Source organism: Choloepus didactylus, chromosome 3 (genome assembly GCF_015220235.1).
Source record: "Choloepus didactylus isolate mChoDid1 chromosome 3, mChoDid1.pri, whole genome shotgun sequence".
Lineage (NCBI taxonomy): Eukaryota > Metazoa > Chordata > Mammalia > Pilosa > Megalonychidae > Choloepus > Choloepus didactylus.
The window spans coordinates 173,211,182-173,236,641 of NC_051309.1; the positions used below are offsets into that span (position 1 = coordinate 173,211,182).

The window sequence follows — 25,460 nt, forward strand, 5'->3', positions numbered from 1 at the left end:
TATAAAACATAACTGGATCTTGTTAATTGTCTGTTTAAAAAACCCAGTGGCTTTCCATTGCACTTAAAAAGCCCTATTGCTCTGACTCATTTCTACCTCTTCCCCCTTCAACCAGATTGGCTTTCTACCCTCTGGGTATCTCTACCTTCTTTCTGTTTCTTGTTCTTCCCACTTTAGAGCCTTTGTGCTTGTTATTCCTTCCATCTGTAAGACTCTTCCCCGGGATCTTCTGTGGGCAGCTCCTTTGTAAATTTATTCAGTCTCATCTCTAATGTCATTTTCTGGGAGCACCCATCCCTGATCACCCGATCTAAAATAGCTTCTTCCTTCACAGCCATTACCTGCCTTTTAGTACTGTCTTTTTAGTCATTACTGATATCTGAGACTATTTGTTTATTGTGATTTATCCCTCCTTCCCCATTCTACTCTCCCTCCTGCCTTATTCCAGGGTGAAGGAACTTTCACCCTCAATCATTGCCATATCACTGGCTCCTATAAAAAATTCCTGGCCCATTGCAGGAATTCATTAAATACTTGTTGAATAATTAGGTAAGTGAATGAATCTTATGGTTCTGCATAGAATTCATACACTCCTCATCTTCCAAGCTCCTCTGCTGGAATCTAGAAGAAGGGAAGTCAAAAAATTGAGAGTCCAGATCTTTCACCATAACTTTTTTTGTTCTGGCTTCCAGGAAATCTAAACTCAATTTACTGCTTAATTATAGTAATGGTTAACCTAGATTTAATGTAGTTTCATCCTTCTTCTATTCATTGTCTTTTAATTTTATTCTGGCAGTCTTACACATTAGTGCGGGTGGAGGGCAGGATGACCAGAATTGGTAAGGTAAATTGAGATAAGACAGTCTCGGTATGACTTCTCTTAGCCTCAATATCCTTGACTCCTTCAATCATTTGTTTATTTATTAAGTACACTATATTTTAGGTACTATGTTTGAAACTAGGAAAACAGTGATGAAAAAGGCAGACACGTTCCCTTTTGGATTCAGGGGGGTGGGGCATCAGACTATTAAATCAGCAACTGTTGTAAAGTATGGTAAGTTCTGTGACAGGTGACATTTGGGGTGTCATAGAGCATCTTACAAGGATGTCTAATCTCCAGGAGGAGGGTTCAGAGGATTAGACAGCCCAGGGGTCGAAGTGTTCCAGGAGCCAGGGAACAGTGAAGACCCAGGGGAGAGATACAGAGTGATATTTTGAATAACCAGAAATAGTTTTATATATAAGAGAATGAGGGGAAGATAGATGGGTATGTAAAGAAGAAAAGGGAGAAGACAGTGAAGGTGCAATGGTTAGGAGTGTAAACCTGTTCCCAACGGTAAAGAGAAACCACTAAAAGATTTTAGGCAAGGGAGTACCATGTTTGAGTGTATCTTTTTCAATGATTTTTTTAAAAAGTTTAGTTACAACATGGAGAAGCGATTAAAAGGGAAATAGAGATTGTTGAAAGAAGCAAGGTAGGAATAATGGTAAAGCGAAGTGGGACAATATTTGCAAATCCCTTATCATACTGCTAGGTTGGTTCTGTAAGTTCTGTTTTTTGCTGAAGATGAATTAAGGCTATGTAACTACAAGTTTACTGAAGTTAAGCTGTTCAAGGATATTTACAAGTTGTTAGTGTTTTTGTGTGTTTGTGTGTGTGTGCGCTAGTAACCCTGCAGATTATGTATTAAATAGTCATAAGAATCTCTGAGTATATCTTGATTAATGCTATTCTATTTCCCTGAATTTTAAAAACCAGTATAACTTAATGTGTATAAATACAGAAAAGTTCAGAGAAAGTTAAAGTTTGAGGAAAGTAAACCAAGCTTAATCGAAGGTTGAAATATCAAATATTTGTATTAATTTAGGAAGAATTTTCATTCTAAGAGAGTTGCTCAATTAATTATGTAAATGGATCTATGCAGATAGCTGAGAAGGTGATGAAAAATGCTTGAACATTGACAAAAGTGAAGGTATTACAAAGGAATCCGTTATGAGAAAATATGTGCTAACTGTGACAAGGTGATTCAAACTGTTCATCTGTTCATCTGTGTCTAAGGTTTATCAATCTTGAAAAAAAAATAAAGGAAATACGAAATAGAAAAGATATACCAGACCTGTTGCAATTTATGCAGTACCTATTCCTGCTGGCCCTGGGCAATGAGTAATGTACCACAGATATTTACTCAATTATTTTGTAAGTGTCCTCCAGGCAGAATGAAAGCAATGAAATCAACTGGTGTGCCAGTGTTGACACATTAAGCCCTTGAAGATAAATGTTAAATTAAATGTCTTATCACTGAAGTCCTTGGAAGTAAGTTCTAAAACAAATATCTTTATCATTAAAGTAAAAGGAAAAATGGATACACTCAACACATAAAATTAATGCCTACTATTTTCATTAGTAATTTAAAAGGGGTAACATGTAATTATTTTTTGAATTAAAGACTTATTGTCTAGCTAAGTTGTAATACTCATCACTAGAAAAGTAGCACCTGTGGTAGTGTTGGAATGAAATCCAGAAATGAATCATTAGACAATAGGATCTGAGATGTCATTTAAAATCAAGATAATTTACTGCAGGGTATATGTGTGTGTGCATCTCAAGTCTGTACATATAAATAGAATTGGGTGTGATTTCTCAGTATGTAAAGTTGTATAGTCAGTGTATCCACAAATGATAGTTTAGAATAGATGTAACTTCGCAATTTTGTCACTGTTCATAGTGCTCCCATCAAGAGAAGTTACAATTCTGTTGCTTGTTGGGTCGCCTCTTGTTACAAGTATAACAAAGGTCCTTTTGTATTTAAGTTATTTGGAATTACTCTTTTTTTTTTAGTTATTTCCTTATTATGAAATATAACATATATACAAAAAGATAATACCTTTCAAAATTTGATTTAACAAGTAGTTATGTAGGAAATTTTCAAAGTTGTTATGTTAGAGTACCGTAGTTTCAGTTATTTCCTTATTGTGAAATATAACATATATAAAAAAGGTGATAGCTTTCAAATTACAATTTAACAAGTAGCTATAGAACAAATTTCAAAGGATGTTATGGGTTACAGCTCCACTATTTCATTTCTTTCCTTGTAGCTATTCTAATACCCTAACAACTAAGAAAAAGAAAATTATATAGAGATTTGGTATTCATAATCCCTTATTAAATTCCATCTTCTCTATTGCTACCCTTCCTCTAGTTTAATCACTTTCCTGATCTTCAGGGATGTCTAGGCAGCGACCACCCTAACTTGTTCAAGTTGAAAACGGTTGTCGACTTTATGGGAAGAGGGGACACATCTGGTTGATGTTCTTGAAGAGGCTATTGCTTCTGGGTTTGGGGACTTAACTGGCATAGGAGTTCTCTGAAGGATTTAAGTTTCTGAACAGTAAACTTAGTGAGTGAAACTTCTAGAGTCTCAAATAGGGATCTGGGTGTTCTTTAAGGTTTTCGAGAGTACTGTTGTCTTGGGCTTTTCATACTGTGGTCATTTGGCATAACTATGTGAAGCTTACATAGGAGTAACCACCAGGATAGCCTGTCGACTCCATTTGAATTCTCTTAGCCACCGAAACCTTCTTTTCTTGCTTTTCTTTTCCCCTTTTGGGTCAAAAAAGCATTCTGAGTAGTCCCTCAATGCCAGAGTCAGGTTCATTCCTGGAATCCATGTCCCACGTCACCAAGAAGGCTCATTAATTTGGGGAGTCCTGTCCCATGTCTGGGGGAGGGTGAAAAATTTATTTGCAGTGTTCAGCTTATAGAAAGTCCACATTTGAGCAAAAAAAGAGGTTCTCTGGAGGTGACTCCTAGTCATAATTATAGGTGGGTTTAGCCTTCCCTTTACAATCATAAGTTTCACCCAAGCAAGCCTCAAAATCAAGGGCTTGACTTAGAAAGTAGGAAGTTCCTAAGTTCACAAAACATATGTTATGTCCATGATAATCCATCCATATCTCACCTTATCATCACTTAGTCATACAATGCTCATGATTTTCAACTTTAAACAATTTTCATGACCCAAAATACCTCATAGCTTTTGTCAGCCCTGAATTATTAGTCCTAAGTATTTGTGTGGTACCAGTAAAGTATTGCTATTAATTATAGTCCCTAGTATGCAACATGTAGATTTTTCCTATATACCCTTCTGTTTTCAACTCTCTGTGCTAGTGTCATACCTTAGAAGTATATCATGCAAGCACCTATCTATATTTGTGGTGCTGATCTATGGGAAACATGCCTTTAAAAAACCCCTTTAAATCCTATTTGCTTCAGTACAGCTCTGATATTTATAATCACATTAACAAATAATTGTCACCTTTATCCATTCCCATACCTTTGAATTCACCATCATTAACATATCTGAACATATTAGATTACTATTTCCCCTCACTAGCTTCTGTCTATCACTAGGTCCCCAATATTCTACATTATATGACATTGATTTTACATTGTTGATAGAGTTCATAGAAATGGTAACATACAATATCTCTCCTTTTGTATCTGACTTATTTCACTCAGAATTATATTTTCAAGGTTTATCCATGTTGCTGTATGTTTCAGGACCTTGTTCCTTCTTACTGCTGCACAGTATTCCACACACACACACACACACACACACGTACCACATTTGTTTATCCACTCGTCTGTTGAAGGACACTTGGATTGTTTCCATCCCTTGGCAATTGTGAACAATGCTGCTATGAACATCAGTGTACAAATGTCTGTTCATGTCACTACTTTCAGATCTCTGAGTATATACCGAGAACTGGAATTGCTGGATTGTAGGTAATTCAGTATCTAGTTTTCTGAGAAACTCCCAAACTGTCTTCCACAATGGCTGTAACATTATGCATTCCCACCAGAAACGAATAAGAGTTCCAATTTCTCCACATCCTTTCCAGCATTTATTGTTTCCTGTTTGTTTAATAGCAGCCATTCTTATTGGTGTGAGATGGTATCTCATTGTGGTTTTTTTTTTTTCCTCCTGAATTGTTGGCTTTATTTTCAGACCCTTTGTTATTTTAACTGTCATCACAGTGTATTAGACCCTTGTCCTGCTTCATCTAAGCAACCTAACCAGATGTAATTTCTCCTTACCATCCTTACCATTAATTTTTCAAGTGTTTAGTATCACCCTGCCTAGTTTTAGTTACATATGTTCATATTTTAACTCCCTTAATAAACCCAGAGTGAAATGTAACTATTAGGGTTTAAATAAAGATAGGCAAGAAATAAATAACTACATATTGAATAAGAAACGTGCAATGAATTGATATTCTAATTAAACATAGGACCAGGACCTTTCATACTAGCCTCCACATAGAAACCAGAATTCTCTCTTTTTATAATGAAATGCAATTTTAAATGCCAATCTAGATCATCCTGGAAATGAGGCAAGGTATGGGGGAAAAAAACGTATTTAAAAAAAAAGTATAAGAAAGTAAGACTTTGAATTAGAAATATTATAGTTCCTGCTTCATGTTCCTAACAGTTCCTGTCAGCAACTGAATCATCACCATGGAGGGAAAGTGGTTTGTTTGTGTTTGGTTGCTTATTATTTTTTTTGTGTGTATGTGATTGTTCACATACCATGCAATTATCCAAAGATCCAAAGTGTACAATCAGTTGCCACTGATACCATCATACAGCTGTGCATCCATCACCGTAATTAATTTTTTTTTCAATTTTTAGAACATTTTCGTTACTCCAAAAAAGAAATAAAAATAAAAAAGAAAATGCAAATCCTCCCATACCCCTAACCACCCCCTCCATTATTGACTCATGGTATTGGTATAGTACATTTGTTACTGTTTATGAAAGAATGTTAAAATACCACTAACTGTAGTATATAGTTTGCAATAGATATATATATATATTCCTATATGCCCCTCTATTATTAACTTCTAGTTGTAGTGTCATACATTTGTTCTAGTTCATAAGAAAGATTTCTAATATTCGTACAGTTAATCACAGACATTGTCCACCACAAGATTCACTGTTTTATACATTCCCATCTTTTAACCTCCAACTTTCCTTCTGGTGACATACATGACTCTGAGCTTACCCTTTCCATCACATTCACACACCATTCAGCACTGTTAGTTATTCTCACACTTGCTGCCATCATCTCTGTTCATTTCCAAACCTTTAAATTCAACCTAGTTGAACATTTTGCTCATAATAAGCAACTGTTCCCCATTCCTTAGCCTTGTTCTATATCCTGGTAACTTCTATTTCATGTCTATGAGTTTACATATTATAACTAGTTCCTATCAGTGAGATGCTGCAATATTTGCCCTTATGTGTCTGGCTTCTTTCATTCAGTATATTGCCCTCAAGGTTTTTTCATCAACCCGTTTTTTTTGTTGTTGTTGTTTTGTTTTAAGATGGTTTCGTTCACAACCCATACATTCCATCCTAAGTAAACAGTCGATAGTTCCCTGTATAGTCACGTATTTATGTATTCACCACCATCTATATAAGGACATCTGCATTTCTTCCACAAAGCAGGAGGAAGAGTCAAAGAAGGTAGAGGGGCAAAAGAAAAAGAGAAAAAGAAAAACAAAACAACATGATACCTAGGAAGCAGCAAAAGGAAAGATAACCTTAAACTGAAGTAGTATAAAGTCACACAACATTACCAATGCCAAGAGTCCCATACCCCTCCCTTATGCCCCCCTCTTATATTCATGTAACCTTGGTATATTGCCTTTGTTACATAAAGGAAGCATAATACAATATTTCTGTTAATTATAGTCTGTAGTTTACACTGATTTTTTCTTCCCCCAATACCTCCCTCTTTTTAACACCTTGCAAGGTTAACATTCATTTGTTCTCCCTCATGAAAAAAAAAATTGTACATTTTATCACAATTGTTGAACCCTCTAGGTTTTACTGAGTTATACAGTCTCAGTCTTCATCTTCCCTCTTTTCTTCTGGTGTCCCACATGCTCCTAACCTTCCTCTTTCAACCATATTCATAGTTATCTTTGTTCAGTGTACTTTCATTGCTGTGCTACCATCACCCAAAATTGTGTTCCAACCCTCTCACTCCTGTCTTTTCCTATCAGTCTGTAGTGCTCCCTTTAGTATTTCCTGTAGAGCAGGTGTCTTGTTCACAAACTCTGTCATTGTTTGTTTGTCAGAGAATATTTTGAACTCTCCCTCATATTTGGAGGACAGTTTTGCCAGATACAGGATTCTTGGTTGGTACTTTTTCTCTTTCAGTATCTTAAATGTATCATACCACTTCCTTCTTGCCTCCATGGTTTCTATTGAGAAATCCACACATAGTCTTATGAAGCTTCCTTTGTATGTGATGGATCACTTTTCTCTTGCTGCTTTCAGGATTCTCTCTTTGTCTTTGATGTTTGATAATCTGATGATTAAGTGTCTTGGTGTAGGCCTGTTCAGATCTGTTCTGTTTGGGGTATGCTGGACTTCTTGGATCTGTAATTTTATGTCTTTCATAAGAGATGGGAAATTTTCATTGATTATTTCCTCTATTATTGCTTCTGCCTCGTTTCCTGTCTCTTCTTCTTCTGGGACATTCATGACACGTACATTCCTGCATTTCGTTTTGTCATTTGATTCCCAGAGACATTGCTCATATTTTACCATTCTTTTCTCTCTTTTTTTTGTGTGTAGGCTTTCAGGTGTCTTGTTCTCCAGTTCCTGAGTGTTTTCTTCTGCCTGTTGAGATCTGCTGTTGTATGTTTCCATTGTGTCTTTAGTCTCGTGTGTTGTACCTTTCATTTCCATAGATTCTGCCAGTTGTTTTTTCGAACTTTCGATTTCTGCCTTATGTATGCCCAGTGTTTTCTTTATAGCCTTTTTCTCTTTTGCCATATCTTCCCTAAACTTTTTGAGTTGATTTAGCATTACTTGTTTCAATTTCTGTATCTCATTTGAAGTGTAAGTTGGTTCCTTTGACTGGGCCATAACTTCATGTTTCTTAGTGTAGGTTGTAGTTTTCTGTTGTCTCAGCATCTGGTTTCCTTGGTTACCCCAGTCAGGTTTTCCCAGGCCAGAAAAGGCTCATGTCCCAGAAGGAAGAAGTATTCAGTATCTGTTTTCCCTGAAGGTGTGTCTCAGAGGAGTCACACACCCTGTGTTTTTCTGCCCAGCAGGTGGCGCTTGGCAGCCTGTCACTCCAGACTAGTATAAGGAGTTGTGGCCCGTGGCTGTTTTCCCCCAGGCTCTGGGGTCTGGTTCTGAATGGAAGGCTGGTAGTAGAGCTTGGCACCACCTTCTTCTTGGGGAAGATACACCTCCTAGAGAGAGGTCATGTGCATATAAATAGATTCTTTGTTTCTCTGACTCTGCTTTCTCCACCCTTATCTGGGTCAGAGTACTGCAAGTTTAAAATGGCCAAGGCTTCCTCTACTGCAAGCTGAAAATGGCTGAGGCTTTTTCCACTGAGCCGCCCAGGTTGAGAGAGAAAGGGACAGAAAGTCCCCTTTGAGGGTCAGTCTACAGCCCCCAGAGATACCACCCGATCCTTTGGGCTCCCTGTCCCAAGACAGATACGTCCCCTGGATCTCCAAGGTCAGTCATCACCAAAAGCCTCTGTCTGCTTGTTGGGGTTTCATAGCTTGTATTTCTCAGTTAACATTTGTTAATTAAAACCCCATTTGGAGTTGGGTGAGGTATATTCGCTTGTTCAGAGAGTGCTGCTCTCTATCATAGCGAGGCTTTGCAGTTCAGGCTGCCATGAGGGAAGGGCTCTCGGCTCCAGTCCGCAGTTTTTACTTACAGATTTTATGCTGCCATCTCGGGCATTTCTCCCAGTCCACATTGTTGGATGGTGTGTGGATAGTCACAGTTGTCTTCCAGCAGGTATTCCAGATCTTTTGCTAGTTGTTTCTGGTTGTTCATTAGTTGCTCTGGGGGGCCTAACTAACTTCCACTCCTCTCTATGCTGCCGTCTTCTCCTCTCTGTCCCTCATTGTGGTTTTATTTGCATTTCCCTAATAGCTAGTGAAGATAAACATTTTTTTCATGTGTTTTTTAGCCATTTGTATTTCCTCTTTGGAAAAATACCTTTGCACATGTTTTCCCCATTTTATAATTGGGCAGTGTACTATTGTTGTTGAGTTGTAGGCTATCTTTGTATATGCAGGATATCAGTCTCTTATCAGATATACGGTTTCCAAATATTTTCTCCCATTGAGTTGGCTGCCTGTTCACCTTTTTGAGAAAGTCTTTTGAGGCACAGAAGCTTTTGATTCTGAGGAGTTCCTATTTATCTACTTTTTCTTTTGTTGCTTGTGCTTTGGGTGTAAAGTGTAAGAAGCTACCTCTTATTACTAAGTCCTGAAGATGTTTCCCTATATTATCTTCTAAGAATTTTATTCTGCTCTCTCTTATATTGAGGTCTTTGATCCTCTTTGAGTTAATTTTTGTATAGGATGTGAGGTAGTGGTCCTCTTTCGTTCTTTTGGTTATGGCTATCAAGTTCTCGCAGCCCCATTTGTTGAAGAGAGTGTTCTGTCCCATTTCTGTGGATTTGGGGGCCTTATCAAAAATCAGTTGACTGTATATCAGGGGGTCTATTTCTGAACTCTCAGTTGGATTCCGTTGATTAATATGTCTGTTTTTATGTCAATGTCATGCTGTTTTGACCAGTGAAATTTATAGTAGGCTTCAAAGTCTGGAAGTGTAAGTGTTCCCATTGTGTTCTTTTTTAGGATGTTTTTGGCAGTTTGAGACCCCTTTCCCTTTCAAATAAATTTGATAACTAACTTTCCCAAGTCTGCAAAGTAGGTTGTTGGAATTTTGATTGGAATTGTGTTGAATCTGTAGGAAAGTTTTGTTAGGATTGACAGCTTAACAATGTTTAGTCTTCCTATCCATGAGTACAGAATATTTTTCCACTTATTTATGTCCTTTTTTATTTTTTTTAGTAAAATTTTTGTAATTTTTTGTGTAGAGGTCTTTTACATCCTTGGTTGAGTTTATTCCTAGGTACTTGATTATTTTAGTTGCTATTGTGAATGGAAGTTTTTTTTTTTTTTGATTGCCTCTTCAGTTAGGTCATTACTAGTGTATAGGAACATTAATGACTTATGTGCAGTAATCATGTATCCTGCCACTCTGCTGAATTTTTTTATTAGCTCAAATAGCTTTGTTGTTGAATTCTCAGAATTTTCCAAATATAAGATCATATCATCTGCAAATAATGACAGTTTTATTTCTTCTTTTCTAGTTTGGATGCTGTGCCAGTTTGAATGTATTGTGTCCCCCAAATGCCGTTATCTTTGATGTAATCTTGTGTGGGTAGACGTTGTCAGTGTTGATTAGATTTCTTTGAGTGTTTCTTTGGAATGTGCCCCACCCAGCTGTGGGAGATGATTCTGATGAGATGTTCCCATGGAGGCGTGGCCCCGCCCATTCAGGGTGGGCCTTGATCAGTGGAGCCATGTAAATGAGCTGTCTCAAAGAGAAGAAACTCAGTGCAGCTGTGAGTGATGTTTTGAAGAGGAGCAAGCTTGCTAGAGAGGAACGTCCTGGGAGAAAGCCATTTTGAAACCAGAACTTTGGAGCAGACGCCAACCACGTGCCTTCCCAGCTAACAGAAGTTTTCCGGATGCCATTGGCCATCCTCCAGTGAAGGTACCCGATTACTGATGTGTTACCTTGGACACTTTATGGCCTTAAGACTGTAACTGTGTAGCCAAATAAACCCCCTTTTTATAAAAGCCAATCCGTCTCTGGTGTTTTGCATTCCACAGCATTAGCAAACTAGAACAGATGCCTTTTATATCTTTGTCTTGGTGAATTGCTCTGGCTAGAACGTTTAGCACAATGTTGAATAATAGAGGTGACAGTGGGCATCCTTGTCTCGTTCCCAATCTTAGGGGGAAGGCTTTCAGCCTCTCACTATTGAGTGCTCTGCTGGCTGTGTTTTTCATCTGTGCCCTTTATCATATTGAGGAAGGTTACCTTAGTGGAATTACTGTTGTAATTTTCTTTTTTCTAATCACAAAAGCAATACATATTCACATTTAAAACTTTGAAAAATACCTATAAGCAAATAACAATTTTTTAATGTCCCTAATCCCATCATTCAACTATACCTATTGTTAACATTCTTTATATCCTTCCGTATTCTTTATTTTGTGTATTTATGTATTTTATATATATTAAATTGGTTCACTTTAAAATTGAGAATAATCTTTTGCATAATATCTGTCTTTGCCAATATTTAAAATGCTTTAAATTCTTTATGCGTACACTGTGCATGCTTAAAATCCTCCAGTGTCTTTCTGTCTCACTCAGAATGAAGTCCAAAATCCTTATCACAGCTTCCCTACATGATTTCACCATGGAATATCTCTCTGTCCGAATCCCCTCTGGTCTTCTTAGAGCTAGTACTGACCTTCTCATATTCCTAAAATGTGCCAAGGCCACCCCTGCCTTGGACGTTTGCTCTTGATGCTCTTGGGCCTGAAATTCCTGTGAAAGAAGGGAGCTGACTCCGTCTGTGTGTTCATACAAAAGAAAGTTTTATTCTACCCATTCCTACAGGTTTTTATAGCATACAAGGTAGTTTCCTACGTGACTGTTTTTAGGTATTTCGGGGAGGGTGCATTTTTTCTAAAGCCATAAGGTGTGGTTGCATATCTTTGATCTCAAGGGACAGTGTCTTTGGGGCTAGACAGGAGACAGCAGAAGCAGGAGACAGGAGCATGAAAGGAGCCTGGCAACTTTACCCTTATCTAGATTGCTGCCTGCTTTCAGGCATGCAAAGAAAGCTTTGGCCTTTTCCCAGCCCGGTGCCCACCTTCAGGCTTCTGAAGCTTAGGAAGTGGTCCTCCTGTATAACCTATCAAGCCAGGGAACCTTCTGTGTCTCCACAAATTCCTGTTTCCCCAACGCATAGCTACAGGGTTCAGGTCTTCACTGGATTTTATTTATTTTCTAATTATTTACCACTATGTGACATATATTTGTGTATTCTTAGTTGTTTGACAGTCTTCCCCCAGCTTCTCCCCCCACCTCTCCCACCCCCCACCATAAACAGTAGGCTATAAACTCCATGGGATCAAGGATTTGGAGTATATCTAAGCTTCACTTTAGTGAAATAAAATTTCATTATTCTTATTTTTAAAGACTGTAGCAGAAATTTCAATACAAGTATTTATTTTCAGGTAATCATCCTAGTCAGAGAATTTTATGAGTAATCAAAATCAATTGACCAAATAGGTCGCAGCTTCTAGACTTAATTTTCCTTTTAACCTTTTAAGTGGTGCTTTTTGAGAACAACAAATAATTACTGGGAGCCTTATATTCTCATCATATAACATTGGTATCTTGAAATTAAGATTCTCCAACTCATAGAGTGACACAATATATTTTATACTGTCTTTGGTTCAGAAGGTACCATGGAACTTAGTTGGTTTTATTTTTAAATTGTATAAATGGCACAAGTATATTTCACAAAATATTTAGTAATTATATTCCTTTGGGTGATGTACTAGACTTATTTCAACTTTACGTAAAAGCTAATATAAAGTATATTTTATAATATATCCTATATGTAAATATATAATATACACAGTATATTTCATATAAATACTGTGTGTGTATGTGAGTGTCTTTGTGTATTTCACTAAGATAGTAGGCTTTAGCTCTGTCCATTTAGGAAATCAGTGAGAATATTAAAAAAACAAACATAATTTTCTCATCTCAGTATCACATCTTAGAGAGATACCTTCCCTGTCCATCCAATTATTCTCTATTGCATTACTCTCAATATTTGCCACATGTGGTACTTATCACTATTTGACACTTTGGCTTTTCCTTTTATTATTTGTCCCTACTCACTAGAGAGAAGATGCATGAAAGCATAGCCTTTATCTTACTGCTATGATTAATTAGAAAACCTGGAATAGTGCCTGGCATACTGGCATAAAATAGGTTTTCAATAAATGTTGTTTCAGTGGATAATTGACTGAATAAGTAAATGAACTCTAGAGTTTATTTTATTTTATCCAAACTGCACACATTGTTATGAAATGATAGGTCAGGATATCATCAGAGTCCTGACTACTACTCCTTCAGGAATTTAGTATTTCATGGTGGAATATTTTCCACAAATCAGTCACAGTTGTGACCTTAGTATATATAGTAGTTAAGATAATGCTAGCTGTTGTAACTCACAAATAAAACAAAATATAATGGTTCAAACACAGTAGAAGTTTATATTTTTTTTTGCATAAAATCTGAAACACTTGTTCTTGACCCATAGACAGTTCCCCTCTAAGCAGTGATTCAGAGATCCAGGTCCCTTCCATTCTGAGGCTCTGTTGTCTCCAACCTTCAACTCAAAGCTTCCATGTCTTCCAACAGAGACTGTCTTGATAGAAGGGGAAAAAGCATGAGGATCTATTTGGAAGATTTTTATAAGCAAGATGTGGAAGGTAGCACACGTCTCTTCTGTTTGTTCGTACTCCAAAGGCTAGATCTCAGTTGTATTGGCATGTGCTGTATGTAACTGTACAGGACTGGGAAATGTAGACCAGCCATATACCCAGGAAGGAGATGACACTGGTTTGCTGAACAACTAGCCAGTCTCTGCCATTTTGTTGTATGCAGACTCAAGTACATTTGCAGTTGGGTATAAGGTAGCTTTTGTAACCATATTTAAATATATAAAAACGGTTTGTAGGTTAATCTTTTTAATTCTGTGTGAGGCTCTCTCCCCAAATCAGTTGTTCATTTTTGCTCAGAAAGGCGGCAGGCAACTTAGAATCTCCAATGGATCCCAATGGAATCTTTTCCCCTCAACTTTAAATACTCACTTCCCTAACTCCATATTCAATCGAGCACTTTTGCTGTTGGGATAACTAAGCACAGTCCCTTTGGAGCTCATGAAAGTTGTTGTCTGACTGGCCATAGGAGCTGTCTTCTGGTCTTACCAGCAACTCCTCTCCCTCGCTTCCATAGCACTGATCCCACTTGGGCCTGGAAAACAAGAGCCTGAGAACACATGTTTTATTAACCATAGAATATTATCAGTATTACTATATGTTTAATCACAGTTTTTACCAAAAATATATATTTATTGGGTTTTTTATGTTTTAGAAAATGAAGCTATGGTTGTTAGGGACTTTCTTTAAGGAGCTCACAGTTTAAATAAGGGAAAAGATAGGTGCAAAGACTGGCTAGAATATGGTACCAAATTTAGTGTCATGATACAGAGTACAGAGGGCATCAGTTTTGGAGCCTCTTAACTGGAGGCTGTGGATAAGCCGCTTAAACTTTTTGAGCTTCTGGAACTTCTGTTTCTCCTGTTTCTGCAGTGTGTGGGGTCTTTATAAGTATTAAAACAACAGATATAAACTGGTCATGTTGTCTATGATATAGTATATACAACCTCCAAATATGGTAGTAATTATTAATAACATTAAGAGAAAATGCACAAAGGAGTTTGAGATTTAAAGTAGGTCAAGTGCTACCCAAAAGATGATTTTTAATTACCTGATTCTATGCCAACAGTTGGCATATATTTCAATGAAATTTTCTTGGACCAAGTGACCTATAGATTTTTTTTTTTTAATCTCTCAGAGGAATGTGTGCTTTCTGGACGAGTAGTAAGTAATAGTTGAAAATAAAGTGAAAAAGGAAAAGGGATTATATGCAGTGTGTGTGCGTGGGCATGTGTGTGCAAGTCTGTGCATAAGTGTGTGCGTGTGCATTTTGGAATGGAATATGGCTATCACTTGAAGATCATCATAGAACTGTGTTTTTTTATCAGGCAACAGGACGATTTCATTTAGGCATACATACATGACATTCAGCATCCTCAGAATTTCTGTGGAAAATTGTAAACAGTTTGAATTGTTTTGGTTTAAGTCTCAGATAATCATCTTGATTTAAAAAAAAATCACTTTATTTTCACTTTATTTTCAACTATTACTGACTACTCATCCAGAAAGCACACATTCCTCTATGAGATTTAAAAAAAAAAATCTGTAGGTCACTTGGTCCAAGAAACTTTCATTGAAATGTATGGCAACTGTTGGCATAGAGTCAGGTAATTAAAAATCATCCTTTGGGTAGCACTTGACCTATTTTTAAATCTCAAACTCTTTAAGATGACATATTTCCAGTGGTTCTGATAGTAATCATGGAACTGCTATCACTGTCAGGATGAAATTAGTCAATTAGTTTAAATCATAACTAATTATATATGTGTGTATAGACACATATACACACATATATATACACATATTTATATATCTATAATAAAATATTTTTCTGATAGTCAGGTTTGGGGGAAATTCTGTGTAAAGCAAGGTTTTATTTTCCCAAAAAATTAACAATCAGAAAGGGTTGCTTTGGTTTGTTTTGCTTTTAGGTTCTCTCTCAATTGCTTCACCTTTTTTAACAAAAAAGTTCCGTTTCATAAGGGAAATAAAATAGAAACAACCCCAAGCATTGCTAGCTTTGGAATGTTTATAAAGATCACCTGATGGAATTGACAAAAAGGAGTTAAAGAAGTTTTACACAGATTTAATAATTATTCCTGGATATGTGACTTCAAAATTGCAAGTACTGGATATTACCATAAACATTTTAAAGATTAGTTTAAAAAGCAGGCAGTAAGTGATTCTGTTGTAGAAATCATGTGAAGAATCTGCAAGAAAAATGAAAAATCAACTTTGCTAATGTTGTACAGTATCATATATGGATTCAAAAAAGTGACACCTCAAACAAGCTAGAAGGAATGACAACTGTTACATATCTCAAAAAGAGGCTTTGTGATATCAAATTCTTGATGTTGGAAATGCAGATGAATGTTTGAATAAATTTGTTTCATGAAAATGAGGGTGAGAAAATATTTTAAATTACTCTTTTACTTTTCATGTAATTTTGAAATTTGTATGAGAAACTGCATTAATAAATTAATATAGGTAGCCATTTGACTATTTCCCTAATATCAATAACAGTTTTTAAGTCAACTAATAATTTAATAAATACATGAAAGTTGAATGCTTGAGTGTATGTACGCTCTGGAGCCAAACTTTTCCAGGGCTGGAATCTATCTTGGCTACCTTTTCACTGTGTAATCTTGGCAAATCACTTAATTTTTCCTTATCTTAGTTTCCTACTATCTAAAATGGGGGTAACAATATCTATGTCAAACAATTGTAAAAATTAAATGAGCTAATATATATGTGAAGTGCTTAGAGCAGAGTCTGGCACATAATAACTGGTATATAGATGCTCTTATTGTCTTCTTTTTGGGAAAATGGGAGATAGCCTTGCATTTGGTGTGTGTGTATATATATGTATCTGTATTAGGGGTCATATATCTTTTTTCCCCTTACATCCAATAGGAAAGGCTTTCTTAAAGTATTTGCATGAAAATATCAATCTTGTGACAAACAACCTTTTTTTCAGCCAGTTTACTTGTTTCAGTTGTTTCTTTTTCCTCATTAGGGGTCCTAGGTGTCCTATTTGTGATCACATCATCCCCGTTTTATAAGTTTAAGAATAAAATTTCAGATGAATTGTAATTTACCCAACTGTAGCTAATGCCTGACTTACAGATCTGGAAATGAAAGTTTATGATTCATTGAAATGTTACCAATCCTGAAAAAACATGAAGATGGCCTTTCTGCCCTAGGGAAAGGGCTGGGGCACCACCACATTGCAGTAACTAATTCCTCCACATAACGGTTTATGTTTGGGCAGAAAGCCGTGTGAGGTGTTCAGGTATTTAAACCACATCTTAGTAGCAAGTCCTCTCTGTTACAGTTCCCTCTAAAACATTATCATAGTGTAGCAAAGTAGCAAGGAACTTTTGAAATAAGGCATAAGGCATTTCCCCCCCTGCACTAAGGGTGTTCTGTTCAGACATCCAGGGTGGAGGCAGGGTGCTCAGCATAGCAGGAAGAAGGATTATGGGGTTCCACCACATCCAGTTTGCAGCATGTGCTTGGACAAAATGTGTGATTGTTTTTGGAGGATTTTGCAATCAAATAAATAAGACTATACACACAGAAGCACCAACATCCCAAGTCATTATCACGTTGAGAGACTTATAAACTGGGAAAATCTGAATGTTTTTAAAATAATTGGAATATAAGCATATCATTACAATGAGGTTATTTGCTTTGCCAAATTTGGTATAGTATTCTAAGTAGTGAGCTCTTCTGCTTAAGAAATATGATTTATTTAAGAAGTAACTTGTAGAATTTATACTTGTAGTATACCAAGCAAACTACTGTAATGGTAGTGTCAAAATGTAAGTGGTTTTTTTTTTTTTTTTTTTTTTTTTTGGTTGTCATTCATTGTGTTTGAAAAAAATATCTGGCCTAAGTTGAAATGAAAAGTAAGAGGCACTTTTAAGGTAGATTCTATAGGTTACAGTAATTATTTCATTTAGTCATTATATTATAACTTCATTTTACAGGAGAAACTAAGGTGGGCAGAATTTAATTAACATGCCCAAGGTCATTTGAATAGAAAGGATAGTCAAATTGAAGATGAACCCATATATGTCTTAATGTCTTTTGAGCCTGGCAGGAAGTTGGGAGAATGTTAAATTTTTACATATTTTTCACTTTTTTCCAGGTTTCCCCCGTAAGTATAAAGCAGATAAAATTTCTTAGGACTATTTCTGTAAAGCACTGTCATATCAACACTTAAAAATGTCTACATGTAATTTAATGAGAAAACTATTATTAGAGCTATCAGTTTCTTATTATCTCATTACACATTTGGAAAACTTTCCTTTCCTGCCTTTTATATATATTTACGTACAAAAACATTTGTGTATGTTATGCAGAAAAATCTTTCTCTTTGCTTTGAGGAATACTGGATGATGGAATAGTCAAGGAAAGGCATTGACTCGAGGGCATACTTTAAGAGGATATGAGGAAAGAAAAATTACTCCTGATGTATAATATTCATGAATTCAAATGTTTACTTTTTTTAAATGTTCTTTAAAAGTATGATTTAGAAAAATAAAAGTTGACCATATTATAAAGTTAACTTGAAAATAAGCTGCAAAATTATATTACTTGCCTATTCAAGCTGTGTTTGAAAACAGGTTGGAGAGTGTCAGAACCAGTAGTGTCTGAAAAGAGAGGTAGTAGGAAAAAAAAAAGAAAAGAAAAACAGGGGCATACATGCTGCACTGAGAGGGAAAGAGAGAAAGAGAAAGAATTACTTTTAAAACAATATATCAAATCAACTTGAATTCCAGAGTGAGTGAAGGATAGTGCCTGTGGCTGGATGACTCTGACCATAAAACCCCGTCTGGGAATAGCTCAGTAACCTCCCAGTATTTAGTCTTAGATTCCAGCTGCAGGAATTTGAGAATTGGAAAGGACCAGTGCCTCCCATAGGGTCTGGCATGCGGTAATTTATAGCTAACACACTTCTGTAGTGATTCCTGTGTGCCAGGCACCGCTCTAAGTGCTTTATTCCCATTAATTAATTCATTTAATCCTCACACACGTTTCAATATATGCTGAATGAACGGCTTCAGATGATATTCTCAGTAATACCTCAGAAAAAATGGGAAATGTACTGAGGGACTCCTGGAATTCCAGTAATGATGGGAAGAAAACAGTATTCGTTTGGGTAGATTCTTAGCGAATCCTCTTAATACCAAGTTAGTCACCAAGTGTGAAATTTAAATGCCTTAGGTAGCCTTACTCAAGATAAACAGCCTGGGTGGATTAGATAGATTCCAAGAGTCACATCAAACCTTGTATGTTCTGTTGTAACTGTTACTTGAAATAAAGGGATTCCAAGTCAGGTTAGCTGGGAACTATTACTTAAATAAATTTTACCTGATGGTGGTGGTTTCTTGTTTGTTTTGTTTAACCATTAGGTTTCTCAGAGACCTAAGCTAATACCATACATTGCACACTGTGAAACTCTTTTCATCAAGCTCCTGTTGTGAGTAGAATTCCATAGAGCTCCCCTCCTCTGCTTCCTGGTTGGATTGGGAGTCTGGTACCACATATACTGGGTTAGGTCAGTAATCATTGATTCCTGGGGTCAAGTAGGAAGTAAGAAAGGAGGGAGTGATTCTGGTCTCTAGCACACTGTCAACAATTGAAGGAGTCAGAGTGGAGTCAGAGATTTCAAGGCATCCATACTTGCTACATTTATGTTGAAAATAGAATTCATTTATTACCTTGTAGTTTTTTAATGTCAAACATTAGATTAATTAATAAAGCAATGACTATCAAATGCCCATTCATATGTGAAACTTTTATCTTGTTTTTACCACTTCTTGTTTAAAGCTATTTATTGTAGTATCTCTGGTTGTTCCAAAGAATAAAACAAGACAAGTTGTTATACAAATGCAACTATGATTGATTTTAGGTTTGTGCTTACTTTATGCTTTAAGAATCTGATTTAAGCATTACCTTTGTTGTGTCTTATGTATTTAGCAGTGTTTGTGGTTTAACTATGATTCATCCAATTTGCCTAACAGCAGTTTTTCACAGTTGTGAGTCACAATACAAGTATTGTATTTTTGGAATTGTAGGTTGCTTTTTCAAGGAAAAATTTTAAAAGTAATAGGATCACATAATTAAATACTAAAATAAAAAGTCTAAATGATAAAAATGAAAACCTAATTAAGATATTCCTTTGAGTTGTGTTTTTAATCAATTGCTGGGAAATGTATAGTTGTTAAGACCAAAATGTATACAATCTATTAATTTCTCTTTTATTTATTTATTTGATTACATTTGATACTTACTGTATATAATCCCAACTCCACCAAATTTTCTTAGTTTTTGAAGAGGAGTTGTGTTATAAATGGTGGTTAGAGTGACATAATTCATAACCCCATTTTAATCTATAATTTAACCTATAATTTAATTAGATAATGTACTAATAATTTAAATAGGCACTGGATCAAGCCTATAGAAATTTTAAAAAAGTTTTTCATATTGTGCCTTTTGAATATCTTAGAGCATGAGTTATTCTCTCCCAAGGGGCTCCATGTTATCCTAGTGCCCTAGGTTCAAATGTGTGCCTGCACCTGTGTCTGATCCTGATTCCCAGTCCCATAGATTTCATTTGCCTCTTAATAAAGACTCCGTTTCTCCAAGCTATTCCATAGAGTGTTGTAGCTGGACCAAATCCATGCATTTCACCTCCGTTCCCAGAAGCTCTTTGCTTTTCCACAACTTGTCCTATCCCATGACTTTGACTGATGTGCACTGTCAATAAAATTTAATAATGTCAGCACAATTTTTGGAAAAGACATAATCATTTATCACTTTTTCTCTGATGGATTTAAGTTTTTGCAAACTCATCATCTGTTCTTACATTTCTTATATAAAGAGGTATTTGATTAATACTAAATACATATACTCTTCAATTTTAATGTATGATCACTTCATGTTATCCTGCAAAGAACACAAGAGGTGATGAGATAAAAACTAGGTTTAATTTATGTTTCTATTGCTCATAGCTCCTTTTACAATGACTTTTCGGGTGGTAGAAGTTACATTTGAAATTGGAAATGTCTTATTCACCTTGATATTCCCAGGCTCTAGCAGAGTGTCTGGCATAGTAGGTGTTCACTAAGTATTTATTAAATAGAGTTGAATTTTTAAAAAACAAAAATATTTCTTCTTTCTCCTTAGATAACCTTTATGGTCCAAGCTTAACATACCCGTGTAATTCTGACATTTTTGGCTGTAAGCAGATATGGACAAATAGATCATGGTCTTTGAAGACTGGGTCCATATTTCCTCTATTATGTTTAGAACTCTTACAGCTCCTACTGCTGTCCACACAGTGTATTCTTAGTCAGGAAAATAACCAGTTGATGGAGCTGAAGAAAGTCCCATGAGACTTGAATAAATAATAACCTAGCAAATAAAAGTTCATTTGATGGTTATATCTTCATTTGACATATTGTTTAAGTTAATTTTTTTTAAATATCATGTTATATGGCATATGTCAACCTGAGTCATGTTTGTAAAAGATTATCAGTAGAAATCTGCTTATTATTCTGTAATTACATGTATTGATTGATGCCTTTTAAAATCACTGAGCCATAGAGTAGTCTCCCCAGTTGCCATCTGTGGTTAGTGACTGAATTAAATGGAAATATAGCTAGGATGATAAAGGGTATTTATCCGGGTTATGAACACATTATTTATTTTAGTATCTTATATCCATCACTTAGCTACATGTAAAATCATAGTTATTAATATATCTTTGCAAACTTCTATTTTCAAATTATTTCTGAAGAAATCTTGCGAATACTTCATTATTCTACATTGTTAATAAAACAAAAATATTCTGGATTTCAAAGTTATATGCCCTTTATCTACAACTGATAGGGAAATTGTTATTCTCCTAAATTTTATATAGTATTTCACTTCTTCTTCAATAATCAATTAAAAGAAAAAAAAACTCAGTGAGATAGGTCATGTTTGCAGTGATTTCACACACTTGAATAAATATTTCACCTCATGTTTAAACCTTTCCTTTGTATATCTTGACTCCCATGAAGTTATATATTATTTCTGAACAGATTGTATGTAAATATGACTAAGTCCCATGTACTTAAGGTAGTGAAGGGTCATCATCTATTCATATAGTCAGGTCTGAATGATGTGGAATATAAACACATTTTGCCTATCTGTTTGGAACTTCAAAACCTATTGTCTGATCATTGGCATAAACCTGTACCACTTCCTTTGTGAGGCTTATTCTAAGCTATGGAATGGCATTGCATTTTTTTTTTTTTTTTTAAGGGGAGATGGGGATATTTAACAACTAAGTCCTCATAGTTATTATTCACCAGCTAAACAGGATCGAAATGCAGGCAGGAGAGAGAGATTATCAGTGTTGCATGATGACAGTTAGCGTGTATTTGGAGACATGATATATTTTATTAGCCAATAGTATAATAAGTGTGATGTTATAGGTGTTTACCATGTCTCTTTTAATTCAAAAGGATTGGTTATAACTTGGAAGAGTGTAAGATTCTTAAGGGTACTGTTTCCTTAGAGCCTCACTGACTAAGCACATACTAAGGGAAAAACAGCTTCCTAAATATTTGTTGAATAAACAATTGTGTGACTGCCTCCTTTTTAATGCATTTTCTCTGATATATAATACAAAGGGAGTAGAAGCCCTTGAGGGATGCCTAGTGCATCAGTTTATTTTAATAGAGTCCGTTCTTATTTAGGACTTAAACAAGGAGAAAATTGATATTTATGTGCATGTGCATAGATGGATAAATGTCCATAACTTTCTACGATTGTAAGTTCTTTGAGGGTATTCTTTTCTCGCTTTTATACATAGTGCCTAACATGGTTACTTGTCTGACACAGCATTTCATCAATTCTAAGATCACCATTAAACATCATTTGGCCATATAAGAACTTCAAATCTGTTTTCATGTTTAAATTGAGTCCTGCCACAAAGTTGCACTTGTGATTGCTAACAAATACTGGTAGACTAATTTTTTTTTAATTAAATTCAGTTTTATTGAAATACATTCACACACCATATAATCATCCATGGTGTACAATCCACTGTCCACAGTATGATAACATAGTTATGCGTTCATCACCACAATCTATCTCTGAACATTTTCCTTACATCAGAAAGAACCAGAACAAGAATAAAAAATAAAAGTGAAAAAAGAACACCCAAATCATCCCCCCATCCCACCCCATTTGTCCTTTAGTTTTTATCCCCATTTTTCTACTCATCCATACACTAGATAAAGGGGGTGTGATCCACAAGGTCTTCACAATCACACTGTCACCCCTTGTAATCTACATTATTATACAATTGTCTTCAGGAGTCCAGACTGCTGGGTTGGAGTTTGGTAGTTTCAGGTATTTACTTCTAGCTATTCCAATACATTAAAACCTAAGAGGTGTTACCTATATAGTGCATAAGAATGTCCACCAGAGTGACCTCTCGACTCCATTTGAAATCTCTCAGCCACTGAAACTATTTCGTCTCATTTTGCATCCCCCTTTTGGTCAAGAAGATACTCTCAGTCCCACGATGCCGGGTCCACATTCATCCCCGGGAGTCATATTCTGCATTGCCAGGGAGATTTACACCCCTGGGAGTTGGGTCCCACGTGGGGGGGGAGGGCAGCGAGTTCACCTGTCGAGATGGCTCAGTTAGAGAGAGAGGGCCATATCTGAGCAAAAAGGAGGTACTCAGGGGGAGACTCTTAGGCACCATTACATGCAAGTTTAGACTCTCCTTTGTGGTAATGAGCTTCATAAGGGCAAGTCCCATGCTCAAGGGCTCAGCACATCAAACCGCCAGTCCCCATGTTTGTGACAACATCAACACCAGTCCATGTGAGGATGTCCAACACATCCGCACGTTCCCCCAGATCCTCGGGGCTGGGGAGGGGGAGGCTGTAAATATATTTTTTATTATCTGCCCAAATTACTCTGCGATGTGTCACTGTTTCACTCCAGCCTATGCTAACCTACCGTATCTCACTTCCTATTCAAAGTTCCATGCAATTGTGGTGTTTGAACAAATCGACTGTAGAGTTGTACCATTTAGAAAATTTAGATCCTGTACCAAATAGATATCTATTCCCTTGGTCTCATACGGAAGTTGAAGTTTTAAAACACAATCAGTTTCAACCTTTACCCTTTGGCCTGGCTTGCCCTGGTCTTAACCAGACCTGCTTCATTCATATCACTAATTGAAGTCTGGGCTCTTTTTCAGCTTTTTTTTTTTTTTTTTTTGACAGTGGCTGTATGTACTAATACTGACATTCATATCTGCCAAGCTCTAGCTCTGAGTTTCAGGTGTCTCAGAGATATGCATTATTCCAGAGACCAATCAGGTTATACGCTAGGGGATCAGCATCTCAAAATTTAGAGATAGGCATTACAATTCAGGGATAGAGTTAACTGCTGTAAGAGCTTACAATCTAGGGACTATTACAATTATTATGTCCACGTTAGGCTATGTTCTGAGATTCAATTCTGAGTTTACACATTGTAGTTAGTCCATATTGGTGAGGCATCATCCCTCTCACCATGTTTTCTCCAACACTTTTACTCCTATATATATATTTTCCTACAATTTTATAGAGTTATATTCACATACCATACATTTATCCACAGTGTACAATCAGTTGTTCATGGTATCATCATAAAGTTGTACATTTATCACCACAATCACCACTTGAACATACTGATTACTACAAGAAAAATTGTTCTGTTGTTTTTTTTTTAGCAATAAGAAAAAAATGATAAAAAGAGAAATAACATGTCATACAATATACTAGTAAGGACAGCAAATAACACCGCTACCAAGAATCCCATATTCCTCCCCTATATCCCCCTCTCATATACGTTTAGCATTGGCATGTTGCCTTTGTTACATTTAATGGAGGTATATTACAATCTTACTGTTGACCATAGACTCCAGTTTGCTTTGATTATGTTTTTTCCTGAATACCATCCCCTTTTCAAATTTCTGCATAGTTGACATTCATTTGCTTTCCCACATGCAAAAACATTTTTATATTTGTATATTTAGTAACAGTCATTGGCCACTCCAGTTTTTGCCACGTTATACAGTGGTAGACTAATTTTTAATGCATGATTTGAAAGTTATAGCTCATGAAATTAAATGCTTACCCAAGTACTTTTAATCAGCAAACCTACTTATTTAAGCTTTGAATTATTATTATTTAAGATTCATTGTATGCCTGTAAATTTTAAAAATTTATTTTGTGATTCTAGGTGAAAAGGACAGTATCTAGTAATTTATGAATTTGAAAAATGAGGGATCTTTCCTAATAACATTTTTAGATGAATGATGTGGAATCTAGAGTATAAAATTAAACTTTTAAACTGTCTTTTTGAAGTACCTGATTTGAATTGTAATCCTAGTTTTTCCTGCTCCTTCCATAGCTTCCTGCAGATTTCACAAAACTACACCTTACTGACAGTCTCCACCCACAGGTGACGCACGTTTCTTCTAGCCATTCAGGATGTAGTATCACTAGTGATTCTGGAAGCAGCAGTCTTTCTGATATCTACCAGGTAAGAGGGCGTTTTTCTTCTCATTTACTTCATTTTAATTTATTCCAAGGAGTTTTATCATTCTAAATTGATCGTGTGTGTGTGTGTGTGTGTGTGTGTGTGTGTGTGTGTGTGTGTGTAAATGTGCATACAGACACACAAAACATTAATATTTATGCTTCACACAGACATATAGCATGCTGTATGTTTGTTTTAGGAAGTAGAACTACGATTTATTTGCATTTGCCTCTGCTGTTACCAGTTATCAGAATTCAAATAGAGTGACTACATGGAATTGTTTCTTTTGACATTAAATAGTTTATTTAGTTTATTAATTTGATTGTAGACATATTAACTAAATGAATCTTTCTTGACTAAAAACTATTGGGAAAAACTTGATTTATGCTTTTCTTAAAGTCTTGAGTATAGCAAAAGAA

At 35.9% G+C, this 25,460-nt stretch overlaps 1 protein-coding gene across 18 annotated transcripts in view; it reads left to right on the forward strand.

The window, feature by feature from the left end:
• The window catches only part of RAPGEF2 (Rap guanine nucleotide exchange factor 2), a 300,342-nt gene that overhangs the window by 222,467 nt on the left and 52,415 nt on the right, over nucleotides 1–25,460 (forward strand). For all 18 annotated transcript variants that reach the window (XM_037830929.1, XM_037830916.1, XM_037830921.1 and 15 more), the window contains one exon: nucleotides 24,913–25,044. In XM_037830929.1, coding sequence (XP_037686857.1) covers nucleotides 24,913–25,044 — 132 coding nt within the window. The remainder of the gene's footprint in view (nucleotides 1–24,912; nucleotides 25,045–25,460) is intronic.